The sequence below is a fragment of the Prunus dulcis genome, chromosome 1 (assembly GCF_902201215.1).
Source record: "Prunus dulcis chromosome 1, ALMONDv2, whole genome shotgun sequence".
Lineage (NCBI taxonomy): Eukaryota > Viridiplantae > Streptophyta > Magnoliopsida > Rosales > Rosaceae > Prunus > Prunus dulcis.
This window is the reverse complement of record NC_047650.1, coordinates 33630539-33644431: the sequence shown is the minus strand read 5'-3', so window position 1 is coordinate 33644431 and position 13893 is coordinate 33630539. Positions and strand designations below refer to the sequence as shown.

The 13893-nt window shown below is 39.4% G+C and overlaps 3 protein-coding genes across 3 annotated transcripts; 2 read left to right on the top strand and 1 right to left on the bottom strand.

Moving 5' to 3' along the window:
• The first annotated feature begins 391 nt into the window (after positions 1-391).
• Positions 392-4297, top strand: LOC117616080 (mannose-P-dolichol utilization defect 1 protein homolog 2). Its single transcript, XM_034345282.1, has 8 exons — positions 392-691; positions 1290-1443; positions 1792-1864; positions 1983-2049; positions 2190-2249; positions 2979-3039; positions 3155-3196; positions 3792-4297. The coding sequence occupies exons 1-8, from the start codon at positions 545-547 to the stop codon at positions 3899-3901; spliced, it is 714 nt and encodes a 237-aa protein (XP_034201173.1). The 5' UTR covers positions 392-544; the 3' UTR covers positions 3902-4297.
• Positions 4298-5006: 709 nt separating this feature from the next.
• LOC117614957 (F-box protein At1g47056-like) lies at positions 5007-7008 on the bottom strand. Its single transcript, XM_034343904.1, has one exon. It carries the CDS (start codon positions 6780-6782, stop codon positions 5181-5183), a length of 1602 nt encoding a protein of 533 aa, XP_034199795.1. The 5' UTR covers positions 6783-7008; the 3' UTR covers positions 5007-5180.
• A 3020-nt stretch (positions 7009-10028) lies between these two features.
• On the top strand, positions 10029-13224 carry LOC117616318 (protein DCL homolog, chloroplastic). Its single transcript, XM_034345591.1, has 3 exons — positions 10029-10481; positions 10577-10691; positions 12768-13224. The coding sequence occupies exons 1-3, from the start codon at positions 10141-10143 to the stop codon at positions 12936-12938; spliced, it is 627 nt and encodes a 208-aa protein (XP_034201482.1). The 5' UTR covers positions 10029-10140; the 3' UTR covers positions 12939-13224.
• The last annotated feature ends 669 nt before the right edge of the window (positions 13225-13893 follow it).

Genomic DNA, 13893 nt, shown 5'->3' with positions numbered 1-13893 from the left:
ATGATATAAGTTCGTTGAGTTAGTTCAAGTGATAACAAAAAGTGAGGTAATGAATTAAGATTTTATATCAAATACATGGTTCCAAGCTTCCAGACTTCAATAAAAAGAAGAAAAAAAATGTTATTCTAATATATAGTTTTATGAAATTATGTTGAGAGATTTTTTAATAAATATTTTATGTTAAGGATTGATTACATATTTTTAATTTAAACCGTTAGATTGCATATTAAATCTTCCAACACATTTAATAAAGACAATTCAGCGACCGATATTAGAAATATATAACCAATTTTTAACTTAAATACTTATTAGAGAATTCCTCAAATTATGTTTGATTATATGAACGAATTATTATTTTAAATTAAATGAAAGTAATTATCAGAGGAGATTGCCGGTTGGGGCGTACGCGCGTTGGTAATAACACTGAAGTCACACAAAAGAGAAGGCCTTTGGTTGGTTGGTTTAAGTATCTGTGGTTACGAACGAGTCCCACAGACAAATACAAAGGTCGAGTCTTGGGGGAGTAGGATCCATTGCCACAGAGATGAAGGTCCTTGGAATCGATTTCAGCTGTGCGTTGGGGGCTCTTGCCAACGGTCACTTTCCTGAGAAGGATTGCTTGCTGCCCCTTATTTCAAAGCTCCTCGGCTATGCCATCGTCGCCGCTTCCACCACTGTCAAGCTCCCTCAGGCACGTTTCTTTCTTCTTCTTTTGCTTTCTTTGTGTCAGTGTTTATTTGTTAAAGCAATCATCTTTCTGTTTTCATTTTGTAATCTTTGTTGAAATTAATTGTTTTTATAAGAACAGAAGGTGACTCATGACAGATCTCTAACATGGGTGCCGTCGATTTTGTTTAGTTATTGTTTGAATTCTCGAGGCTGCTGGCTTGCATGATGGAAATTTTAGTACAGGGTTTGAAATTGTTACATTCAGAACTAAACCCAGAATTCATTTGGCCAGGAAAGAATCCAGATACTTATGGTCAATGAATTGTGCGTGTCCAAAGCTTGCAGTTTTAGGACTCCCTTTTTGAAGGGCCCCAGTTTAAACTTGAAAACTGATAGTTTAAAACCTGCATATGATATGTCCTTCAAATTTTACTGATAGCAAGTTGTGGGCATCAATCTCGTTGGAAGGAAGAGAATCTTCCTCTTTGACTTTGAAGTGATTAACGAATTGTAGTACTTAGCTAACGCCATGAAACAAGTTGCACCATGTAATTATATAATCGTTTTTATTTTAGTTTGACATTGTACATGATATGATGCTTTTGTTCTTTTGTTTGCAGATAATGAAAATTTTGCAACATGGAAGTGTGAGAGGTCTTAGTATTGTGGCTTTTGAGCTTGAAGTAGTTGGGTACACCATTGCTCTGGCCTATTGTCTTCATAAAGGGCTTCCATTCTCAGCTTATGGGGAATTGGCCTTTCTTCTGATCCAAGGTATGTCAAGGGTTTCTTGTACTTTTCTGTCAATCTAACATATTCTAGGGAAATGCTTCTTAGGGATGTGAGGGTGGAAGTAGTGGTACAAAAGCATTATTTTGGCGGAGAGTGAGTTAGTTTTTCCAGATTAGCCTTATGCGATTGACCCATCTTAGGAATTTAATTTTTGTGGTGAATACTTGTGGTTTATTGATTATAGTAAGTATCATGGATTTTACACAATGAGCTGTAAACTCTTGGTAAATTTGTTGATCCTGTTGCATGCAATTTCATAGCATTAGGAAGAGCGAATTATGGCAATCACAAAGGATCTAACACAGTTCCTCTTATGCTTGTCTTTTACAGCTATAATATTAGTTGCCATTATCTACTATTACTCCCAACCTGTGGGTATGAAAACGTGGATCAGGGCGTTACTGTATCCTTCTTGCTTGAGAATCAGTTCAGTCTTGGCATTCTATTTTTTTCCTCCTAATCTTCATTCTGTATAATTGAGAAATGCGGTCAACTTCCTCCTTAATATGATGGTTTTCCAGATATTGTGCACTAGCACCAACCATATTAGCTGGTCAAATCGATCCTATTCTCTTTGAAGCTCTATATGTAAGTAGCCCTTCCTTGTCTTGTATTGTGTTTTTGTTTTGTAGCCTAGCTAATTTACGTACTCGCAAATTCGATGTTAATTTTTCTGATCTGTAGTTCATTATCCATAGCTTTACTAATGTGGAAACAATCTTTTACAGGCATCCCAGCATGCAATTTTTCTATGTGCTAAGATCCCACAGATATGGGCGAACTTTTCTGTAAGTTTAAATATGAAGGGCCTGTTTTGTTTTTAAATTGGGTGTTCTATTTTACTTTCAACTGTATCTTACTTTTTGAATTGGATGGATAATTTTACATAATGAATATGCATTAGAGCGAGTCTGGAAGTCCCAGACAAAAGTACTATGGTGGACACTCTTTTGGCTTTTCCTTATGGTTCTTGCTCATCTACTTGAGGGTTATCATGTATCTTTGAGTTGTACTGTTGAAGCCTAAAACATTTGGGAGAACCCTTGGATTGTGATACAAAACTCAGATTTAAAACCAATCGATATGAACACAAGCAGAGAATCAAAATTCTTTCCTTTATGCCTGCATATATGTTGCCTATTGATGACAATATAAATGCAGCCCTAGTGGGGCACCAGGTGCAGATAATCTTATACATTAGTTGGGTCTTCTTCTTGCTGTGTCTCTAACTCACTCCAGCCATCACCCATCCTTTGAACGTTGACCATTTTGCCTAAATAAATATGTAAATTTTGTTCTTCGTGGAGTTCAATTTAAATAGGTTCTCTAGTTCTCTTTATAAAGGTGAGGATTTTGGTATAGTTTGAGTGTCTCCGAAAGAGGTAATTCTGAGCTTAGATTATCTCTGGCATGGCAACCAATTCATTGAATCTCCTGCTTATCAATCTTTAGCTACTTTGAGTATTCACACCTGTTTTAGCTACTTTTCCGATACTGATTAATTGTTTCTTATGCAGAATAAAAGTACAGGGGAGCTCAGCTTCTTAACCAATTTCATGAATTTTGGAGGTTCTATGGGTAAGTTAAACATGTTAAAAGGGCTGTAGGCTGTAGAGTATAAATTATGTGTAGGCTGTAGAGTATAAATTATGTATTTTGGCAGACTCATGAATTTATCAACTTCCTTTTGCAGTGAGAGTTTTTACCAGCATCCAAGAAGCAGCACCAAAAAGCGGTATCCTTGTTTCTTGGACTTAAGTTGCACTTTTATTTGATATGGCTATCATGCATGTAGGTTTTGAGAAGGTTATGGCTGTAAGTGGCCCATTTTCAAATTGGTAACTTTATCGTTCCTAAATGCTTTGTAGAGTAAAGCTATACTTGTTTTGGTAGTCTGAATCTGTGTAGAAGTGGCAAGTTCTCAGGTTCACCCCTAGTGATACAGAACCTACTTCTTGCTGTTGAGTTTCTTTTCTTTTTCCCTAAAATGTCTACCAAGATCAGTTCCCAGAGGCTAACGGGGTCTAGGCCAGTGGAAAAGGGCCTTGACTTGCAGACCAGAGGTCTCGGGTTCAAACTGGTCTGCAAGTTCAAATCCTCACGGCATCATAGTTGTGTGTGTGTGAGAAATCCATCTCCCTTATAGTTTAGACTATCGCTTGTACAAAAAATAAAAATAAAGATTCAGTTCCCAGAGAAATTAATTATTTTCTATTGTGTGCATCACCCGAAAAAGAACAGGCTAAAATAAGAACAATGGTGTTGGTATTCCTTTCTTCATATGTATACATATATATTCGTTCATTTGCTTCTCCTTAATTCTTTCTTAGTTTTGCTGGGCTCTGTGATTGGCATTGCAACAAATGCTACCCTTCTGAGTCAGATAATTATATACCAAAAGCCGAAGCTGCGTGCTGAGAAGGAGAAGAAAACTGAGTAGAAGAATGCCTCCCGCGATACTGGTAGATTTGCTTCAGTTAAAGATACCAACAGTTCCAGCAACGAATGTACAAGGAAAGGATTTAATCATCCTTACATTATCGTTCAAACTTAGCTTAACAATGTTTCTACAGGTGTTGGTCATTAACACATAGAAAAGAGACAACATTATTCATCTATCCGAGTAGTCTTTTTCTATTATTTTTCTTTGCTAAACAGTGAGATAAACGGGAAATTATGGCAGATAATCCTTTACTTTTCTTTTTTTGTTCTTTTTCGAAAGTGAAAATGTAGTTAAACCCCTTTTATCATTGTTACTTTAATCTTTACATGTCACCATGCTCGTTTGTATGTGATTACTTTAGACCAGATTGCTTTTCAATTTATGTTGCTCGAATGACGGTTGTGTTGAAATGAGGCCTTATGTAAAGATTCAAGGAGCTTCTAGCTAATCCTTCTTTTGTTGGTTCCAAGGATTTTTCTAGCTTATCTTTGCTCAATCGTGGACGATAAAAAGGAATTTGCCATCATTTGGGTGACTCGAGTGTTCAGTCGCCCAAGAGCAATGTGAAGATATCTCTCTTACTCTTAGGTCATGTTTGGTGACTATAATTGAATTAGATTAGGAGGTAGGATTGCACTACATTGAATTGAAAATGATTAGTAGTCTTCATTGGAACTAGTAGCCCGAATGGGTGGGAGTTGTGGGATTATATATCCCACCCATTTTGTAGAATAAGTAATCCTACAAAAAAATATGCACATAATGAGATTATGGTGACATCAAGCTCAATCCAATCCTACTACTTTATCCTACCCACCGAATGACTGAGGCCTTAGCTATGAATACATTCCTAGGTTTAGTTTGTATTAGTGGCCTTGCACTCACAAAAGCAACCTCGTCGCACCTCCCAAGAATAGAACAATTCAAGTAAACTACCCCATATGAACAATCGACCCTGGCTTTTGCTTGAGCTCCCAAACACACACAGATATAAATGCATGCAGATAAGTTTGATGGTGCACAGGGATATTGTGTATGTTCAAAAATGGAAATGGTGTTAAAAGGGGGAAGTTTCAACAACGAAGAGATGCAAAAACAAACGAAAAAACAAAAGGAGGAAGAAAGATTGGATTGACAAAAGACAATAAACAGCACACAGCATCAAATTAAGTACATAAGAAAGTCAGAATCCAAATAATACAGGAAAAAAAACAATGAGCAATGAGCAATGGACACGGCTCCAGGAAGCTTGTTCTGTGTATAGTTCAATAGAACACTAACTATTATTCCGACTTGACCACCTTCTCAGGGCGCAAACCACAAAATTCCTCCCAGTCAATAGTCCCAATCTCGACTTAAACGAGGTCGTCGACCGCCCCGTACTGCTCGATGACGCAATACCCAGAAACACCGGTTGGATGGCCAACGCCACCGGCAATTCGACGGCGTTATTATCGTTGGCCCCACCGTCACTGGCACTGGCGTCTGGGATTGTTTCCCCTGTATCTAAATTCACAGCCAACGCAGGCCTGCTTGCCCTCAACCAATCGGCACCCTCCGCTGTCACTCCTCTGCATTTCTTGAGCTTCACTTTCACCATATTAGGGCACCCACTGGCCAACGCTTTGAGGCCGATGTCCGAAACCGGGCAGCTCTTGATGCAAAGCTTCTTCAAAGCTACGCATTTCGCCGCAATGCACGAAATCTCGACATCGCCGACGGTGTCGCTTCCGCACAATGCCAGTCTCTCTAGGTTTGGGCAATTCGAAGCTAGAGTCTCCAAGCTCACTCTCGTTGGATTGACACCGATGAGCACCAATTCCTGAAGGTTAGGGCAGCTCATGGCCACCGCGACCAAACCTTCGTCTCCGACTCGGTTGGCCTTCCAGCCATCAATGTGAAGCTTCCGTAGAAGCTTACAGCGTTGGGCGACCGAGACCAAACCTACATTTGTGCACTCAGGGGTCTTGACCAGGTGTAGAATCTCCAGATCCAAACAATTGGAGATGGCAGCGAGGCCAACGTCACTGACCTGAAGCTTTTCTAGATGGATCTCAACCATGGAGGTGACTCGCTCTGCTATCACCTGGAGAAGCTTGTCCCAATCGCCAGAGCACCTGAAAAGCTTCAGAGTCCTCAGATTCTTCGCGCCCATTATGAGAGGACCGAAGCACTGTCCATTGTAGAGCTCTTTGAGGCAAATCGTTTTGAGCGACGAGGCAGCTACGCCGGGCCCGATCGGCTCGGCTGCGGCTCCGTCCGTGATGCCGCGAAGCCGCTTCACCGATAACTCTTCCAGAGCCGAGCAATTGTCAAGCACTGCGTTCATTCCTTTAGCTCCGAACGTGCACGACCCGCACGACAGCTTCTTCAAGGCCTTGCAATTTTTGGCGAACGACGACATGCCGGCATCGGTCAACTCGCGGCACGCGCGGAGCTTTAGGCGCGTGAGGTTACGGCAGCGCAGAGATATGAGGGCGAGCGCTTCGTCGCCGATGCTAACAACTTTGCGGTCACATTTGAGAGCGAGTTTGGTGACGGCGTCGAAGCGAGAGAAGAGGGAAGGGATAAAAGGGAGGAGATCTGATTTGGCGTCGAGGGAGAGACGGTGACGGCTCTGTCCCTCGATCCTCAACCACCGAAGGCAGACCAGAGAGCATTGTTTCCGATCGCGGGAGCCGAGGGACTGAAATATACAAGCCAAGCACTCGTCCGGAAGATCGGAGATGAAGCCATAGGCCGCGTTGACGATCTCAGAAGATTCGTCCTCGGCCTCCATGGGGCAGATCGCAGCCGTTGATTTGGGCTTGGAGCGATGGCTGTCGCGGTTGCTTTCACGGCGACTTGGGATTGCGGCCGCCGAAGCTGACTGGCCCATCCACGACCAATCGGGAATCAACGGTCGAGCTTTGCCACCTGGGCGTGGTTAATCGTAAATAGCACCGCAGAGGAGCGCTTCTGAGCCACTGGCAACCTCTCTGGAAATGTTTGAGGGGCGGACTTGAAATCGGATTGCATTTGGCATTTTCTGTCAAACTTTTCTTTTCTATTTTTTCCTTGGTTGTTTGGCAAATGGAATAGTCATATTTCCACTTGGGAGATAAAAATCAAAAGCGGGCGCTTTCATGTGATTATTGTGGACTCTTTCTTATTGCTTGTCCAGTTGTGGGACCCGCGACCCTGATTTTAAATTTCTACCTGTTTATGATTGGTCGCGTCGGAGTCGTATAAATGGAAATGGTCAATTAAAAATTTGAAAATTTTGAAGTTATTACGCAAAATAAAACCAACCAAATATTTAAAATTAGTAGTGGATAGCGACAATTCAGGTGTGTCGTCTTTTACAAGTGTTAAATGGATTTCAGGTGGATCAACGCCAACTGTTTACTGAAAATAAAAAGATCCATGGCGTGCAATTTCCAAAACCAGTACAATCCTAGTGACTGGAGAGAGCTACTCCTCTTCACAATCATGCTATGATTATAGTAAGATTAAATCATAATCTTCTTTTTTTTTTAAAATAATGTACAATCCTAGCAACATTTTATTTATTTATTTATTTTTTATTTGAAAGCGATTTTTGTATTTAATACCAATTATGTTTTCTTTTTTTCTTTTTTCTTTTTTCTTCTTTTAAAAACTTTTAAAATACAACATAAGATTTTAAACATTTTTAATTTACAGCCATTCACCTTTCAAAACTCATATAAAGATACTCTACATGAATGGTTATATTTTTCTTCTTCCTGACAATATTTCTTATTCCATGATATGAAGAGTCACGTGATTTCCACCAACACGTGCTAATAAGTAATAGTATTTAACATACCACATCGACCAATAGAGAGGGGGTGATTTGCTTTATATGTACATGTCCACCTCCATCTAGCACGAGGTCTTTTGGGAACTCACTGGCTTCGGAGTCATAGGAACTCTGAAGTTAAGCGAGTTGGGGCTAGAGCAATTCCAAGATGGGTGACCCACTGAGAAATTGCTCGTGAGTTCCCAGAAACAAAACCTTAAAGGCAGAGAGAGGGGCCCAAGATGTTACATAGCATACAGAAGTTTGTGTAAAATTATGCATTTTTTAATATAGTTTAATTATGTAAATAAAAGCTCATTTGTGAGTGATTTTGGATAGATCAATAATCATTTTCATGGATAATAAAGTGATTTCAAATGAGTTTAAAGATAAAAAAAAGTGAAAGGCACTTCTCTTATGCTCTCCTCCTTCTAAAATCACTCTCGAACAATCTCTATTACGCATGTATGATATGAATAAATTCGTAATGATAAAAATTATTCTTAATCACTAAAGGTGACAAAAAAAGGTATGTACACCTTTTAAAAGCACAATTGATTTGACAATATTCGCATCCATTAATAAGTTTGACACATAAAATAAAATATCCATGCTTCTAATCCGCAAACTACTTGGACCTAAGTGCCTTTTTTTGAAGGGGGGGGGGGTGTTGTGGGTGTTGGGCGTGTGTGTTGTGCACATGTAGAGTAGATATCATTTTGTTAATTTACTTTTATATGAACAATGCTTGGCTCTTCATACACACCCAATGTTACAACTCGATCCTTAATTAATTCTTAATTACTATTTTATTCAAAGAAAGGACTACAATACTCTCAGAATATTTTATTAGGTTTAAAGTTGACTTTTTGATCGGAGAGGAATTTGAGAATTTCAGTTGTACCGTTGAGTAGAGAACTTCGAGATGAGTTCGTAGATACGTAGTGGGCTCAAATCCTAGTTGTAACGAGAGAGATACAGTTAAGTTACGGTAAGGGGCAAAATGGTAATTTGTTAGATCAGATTTTAAAGGATAGATAGTTAGTTATAAGTTGTGGCTTGGATAGAAGTGGTATCTCCGAGGCCTGCAAGGAGGGTATTGACAGTGTTAATGAAGTTGACGGATCAAGATTAGAGGTACGCCTAGGTGGAGAGAATTTTAGTTCTAAGACATTCTTAAACTAAGATAATGGAGTTCAATGTATATCATACTTATATTCAGTTGTGACCAATATTAGTAGAGGAAAGAATTACGTGTGGCTTGGTCCCTCTGTAAGAGTACGTAGGCAGCCTAAGGTTACAAGGTGCAGCCACGAGTGGAGTCTTTGAGGTTGTTAGTGTATTATTGATATTCTCGAAGCTGAGATGAACTTTATTAGCATAACAATTTGCTTGAATTGTTGAGGCCTGAGGCCAGAATAATACAACGATATTATATTTGTTTTTCCTGGATATAATTCAATACTTGTTGGCAGTTGGTGTATATGTATGTATATTTATGCTTGTTTTACAGGGGGAAAACTTTTTGGGAAATATCTATTTTATAGGGGAGACTCTACCGAATTTTCAGTAGAAGTCGAGCTTGGAATTTTTTTGGATTGAGTTTAGAAGGGCTTTTTGGTCATTTGTGCCCGGCACTTGGCAAGTGTCGGACACACACAGGGTTCGGCCTAGATTCTAAAGTGAAATTTGGGTCAGGTCCTTTCACCCAATTTCATCATTTGTGAGGAGGCAACAAGGTTATCCTGAAAATTGTCTCTTATTTTCAAAACTTCAAATACACATGATATTTTTGCGTGCTCCAAATCCATCACCATGGCCCATGTATTTTTAGTTCATGTTATTTTTTGAATTACAGCTACTGGGGAAGGGCTACTCTTCCTGAGATTCGAACGGATGACCAAGGGGGGAAGGAGGAGGGACCTCACCACTTAAGTAAACCCCTCGGTCTTTAGTTCATGTTCTTAGGTTTACACAAAGTGTAGATTTTTATAATGAGGGTCTTATCTAAAGTTCTTAGATGAGACTCTATCTTTTAACCGTTGAATTAAATTGATTAGATGTTGGATTAAATTGATTAGTTTGATCAAACGATTAAGGGATAGGGCATCATTTAAGGAACTTAGAGTGACTCAACACAAAGCTACAAAAGGCATTCGGCTAAGACAAAAGAAACATAAAATTTTAAAAATTGATGGTTCCCATCATAAATTCCATGGGCCTTACTCTCAACTCCACGAACAATTGGGCCTTCTTCATGGGTCTGCAAATTTTTTGTTGAGAGAGAAAAAAAAAAAAAAAAAAAAAAAAAGGGAAACAAATACCAGAATTCCGAAAAAGTCCACCGCCATGAGTCACTAGTCACTGAGTCATCGACAGGCTAGTCTAGTCACTACCACGATCCACGATACACTGCCGCCACTCAAACGATGAGATGACGACGAGAATGGGCACTCTCAACCCTACGCTGCTCAGAAGCATTTCGTTCCTCTGCGTGCGGGTCCAGCACCGGCGTCTGGGCCTTGGGCTGGTGGGCCCGAGTGGTAGGGCGTGGTGCAGCGGCGCGAGCGAGTCGACTCGGGCGGCGGGGCCGGAGGGTGTATTATCCTCTGCGGACAAGTCTACGCTGAGAGGAGTGCTGAGCGTCAAGGAGGCGCCAAAGTACCCAAGGTGGGACGACCCTGACTACTGTAAATGGAAGGATAAGGAAGGGGAGATTCTGAACGACATTGAGCCCCTCATTTTGCTCGCCAAGGAGATTCTTCATTCTGACAGGTATGCTACGAGCTTAGGTCCAGACTCAGTTTCAATGTAAACCTTGTTGGAAGCTATGGTGGTAGGTTTTTAGTGGTTTTTGGTGGTGTTTGCAGGTATATGGATGGTGAGCGCCTTTCAGCTGAAGATGAAAAGGTTGTGGTGGAAAGGCTTCTTGCTCATCATCCGCATTCTGAGGATAAAATTGGCTGTGGAATTGATTCTATCATGGTGAGTTTCTAGACCTCATAATCACAGTGATAGATTCTTTGTTGGAGTTGGACTATCATAATAATTCAAATGGGGATTGTTTCTTAAATATGATTTTTAAATTTGTACATGATGTTTATACCTTAAACAGTACAAGATACTGGCAAAAAAAGAAAAGAAGCTTAATTAGTATAATATTAATTAGTTTCTGTTTTTTCTTTTTACTGAATTTGACCATTCATTTTTTTCGAAAATATCAATATGTTTGCTAAGGATGGTTTGGAAGCCACCACTGGTTTTTGTGAACATCTATGCATGCCCCCTTTTTGTTTTCAGCCTCTGATTAATTAGGTGTAGTATTAATGCTGATCGCCGAACCAATTTTTGTGTCGGTTAAAAGATTTAACATGAAATTGGTGTCACTAATCTATGGAAAATGAACGTCTCTTTTAAAATTGTAGTCAGATACTAAATTATTTGTGGTGGTATCAAGGATGGTTTGAAAGCCTCATTGCTGTGAGTCACCTCACCAATCACCACTAGTGTGTGTATGCAAGTCTTGAAGTAGGATAGTTTAAGGAAGCTAGTCTGATGATGCTTTTGTGATGGTCTTTGGGTTAGGGAAATATGGGTTTGAAGGGTTGAAACCAAAGGTTTGTGTATTAGTTTTGAGGTATTCATATGGATTCTTGAAGGCTAAAACTTGCAGACGTTTGGAAGAGATGCTTTCTGCAATCTGGCAGCAGGTAGTTTGAAAAGTCTTGGTTGTTTTGACGGGTTGATGGAGGCCTAATGATTGTGGGAGCAATGTGGGATTAGAGAGGAGAGTAACTGACTTGGGTAGGCAAATAGGTTAAAGCAGCTAGCAAGTTTGTGTTCAAGTGAACATGTGAAGGTAATGGTGTGTAGGAGCAGGATCAATAATCAGGGTCAGAGACAGAGGTACAGGGAGGGAACCTAGGGAAGCATGTCTTCCATAAACCAAACACTTTTTTTTAATTAATCAAACTCTTTCATAGGTATACATCGACTCCAACATAGGATTTCACTAGTGCTCCTAATTACAGCTCGGGTAATTCTATTCACAGCAATCCTCCTAACCTTTATGGCCGAAAAGAAATTATAGTATCACCCATTTTACCCTTATTGATTTTTTTTATTTTTTATTTTCTTTCTTTATTTCTTCTTTCCTTGTTCCCTTTCTCTTCTCTTCCTGTCACCTCTTCCCCTTCCTCATTTCCCTATCCTCTTCCTCCCCTCCTCCACTGATAACCATGGTGCACACGACGCCAGAATTTTATAAGCAGTCAAGCCTTATTACTTGCAAATTGACTTTTATAAGCAGTTCTAAAACTGAATTACATGCAAATAGTTTTTTTTATTTTTTATAAAGAAGATATATGCGAATAGCGCTGCACAAACAAACACAGCTAAGAAGTTTTAAGAAAATTTCAACAGTTTTGTCAATAGAAAAGCATTTGTCTAGGCCAGAAGTTCTTTACATCCCCTGTGTAAGTGGGATCATTCATGTCGTGCAATAGAAGTAGTGGGCTACGCGCATTTGCGATTTTTTAGCCAGTAACATTTTTGAGAGCCGCATGTCTTAACCAATATAACAACAGTGAGGGACTTGAGATCTACTGGTAACTCATCCTTGACTATTGGGCCTTACTTTCCATTGTTTTTTGTTATTCATTCCTTTTCAACACAATTAAATGGTTTTGGACACTGATGAATGAACTATTATTAATGGTAGTCTCATTGTTTCTTTGGCTACCTTTTGCTTATGAGTTTGGTCCTGAAATGGGTAGTATGTTGAAAAGTAGAAATCCTTCTTTCTATGACTATTTCCATGAAATGAAACACACTCTCTCCCCTTCAGTCTGATTCTGATTTGTCATTTAATTTGAATAGAACTGAAAATGATTATTGGTTGGCATCGAGTTTTCAAGTTCTAATTGTTATCAGTAATATGTTATTAGCTAAGTCAGCTCACTCGGTTTTATCCTTTCCATTTCTTATCAACCTCTGTATTATGTGTACTGTTGTGTTTGCCTAGGATAATTAACCAATTCTGTCTAACTTTTCTTGCTGAAGGTTGATCGACATCCCCAATTTAGACACTCAAGGTGCCTATTTGTCATAAGAACTGATGGTATATGGATTGACTTCTCCTACCAGAAGTGTCTTCGAGCATATATCCGAGATAAGTACCCATCCCATGCAGAAAGATTCATTCGAGAACATTTTAAACGTGGTAGTGGCTAAATGCGTATCACTTGTAATGCTTGTATTGAAGTTTAATTTGGCTTTGGTAATTAGAGATCAGCATGATATGAAATTCGAATTTTTCTAGGGAAGGGGTACTATGACCCACATATAGCCTAGATCCACAAAATGTCAATGTAGTAGATAATCCTTGACTGACACTCAAATGTATCTTTAAGAATGAGGACGAAGAAAATGATTGGAGTGAACTTTGTTGACTTGCATTTCCTTTTGTGCGGCCTTGAACATATTTTCCAATTTATATGACATGTAAGGTTTTTTTGTCTGTCCTAGGAACTAACTGCCTTTGAGAATTTTATAGGATTGTTGAACTACTTAGCCCAATACCTACAGGTCCTCGAAGGTCATTAGACAACAACCTGGCTCTCTCACATTGTTTAGAAACTTTGTCATGCATTGTAGCTTCAATTAAAGAATTTAGATGGAGGAAATTACATAGTTCCTTATGTCTGCGATTCAGAAGTTGGGCCAATTCATTCCATCAGTCTAAGATGTTCAATCTTATGATCTTGTAGCTTTTTGGCTGAGCTTCAAAGGAGATCATAACATTGCAATTGTGAGAAAAACTGATGATTGAATTTTGTGTTTGTGTTTGGTAATAGTTGGATGCTGAATGGGTCTGGAATTCCATGGACCACACAAGAGGACTGGTTCAAATAAGTTTAGTTAGAAGTCTGATTATTTGAAATTATTTACCTAAGTGGTCCCATTCTTTGACTGACTACTAGATATTGAGTAGTTGAAACTGGTACTATGAATCAAAAGAGTCAAGCGCAGATCAGATGGGCACGCTGTGTAAGCTGGTACTTGGCTTTTTACAAGTCAAAACAGGGCAAGTGTACAACTGTTTTGTGTCTGCAGAAATGTGGTTAGTATTGAAGACAAAACATCATTTCTTCTTGGAAAATTCTAGACTAGCCAGACCCAGAATCAA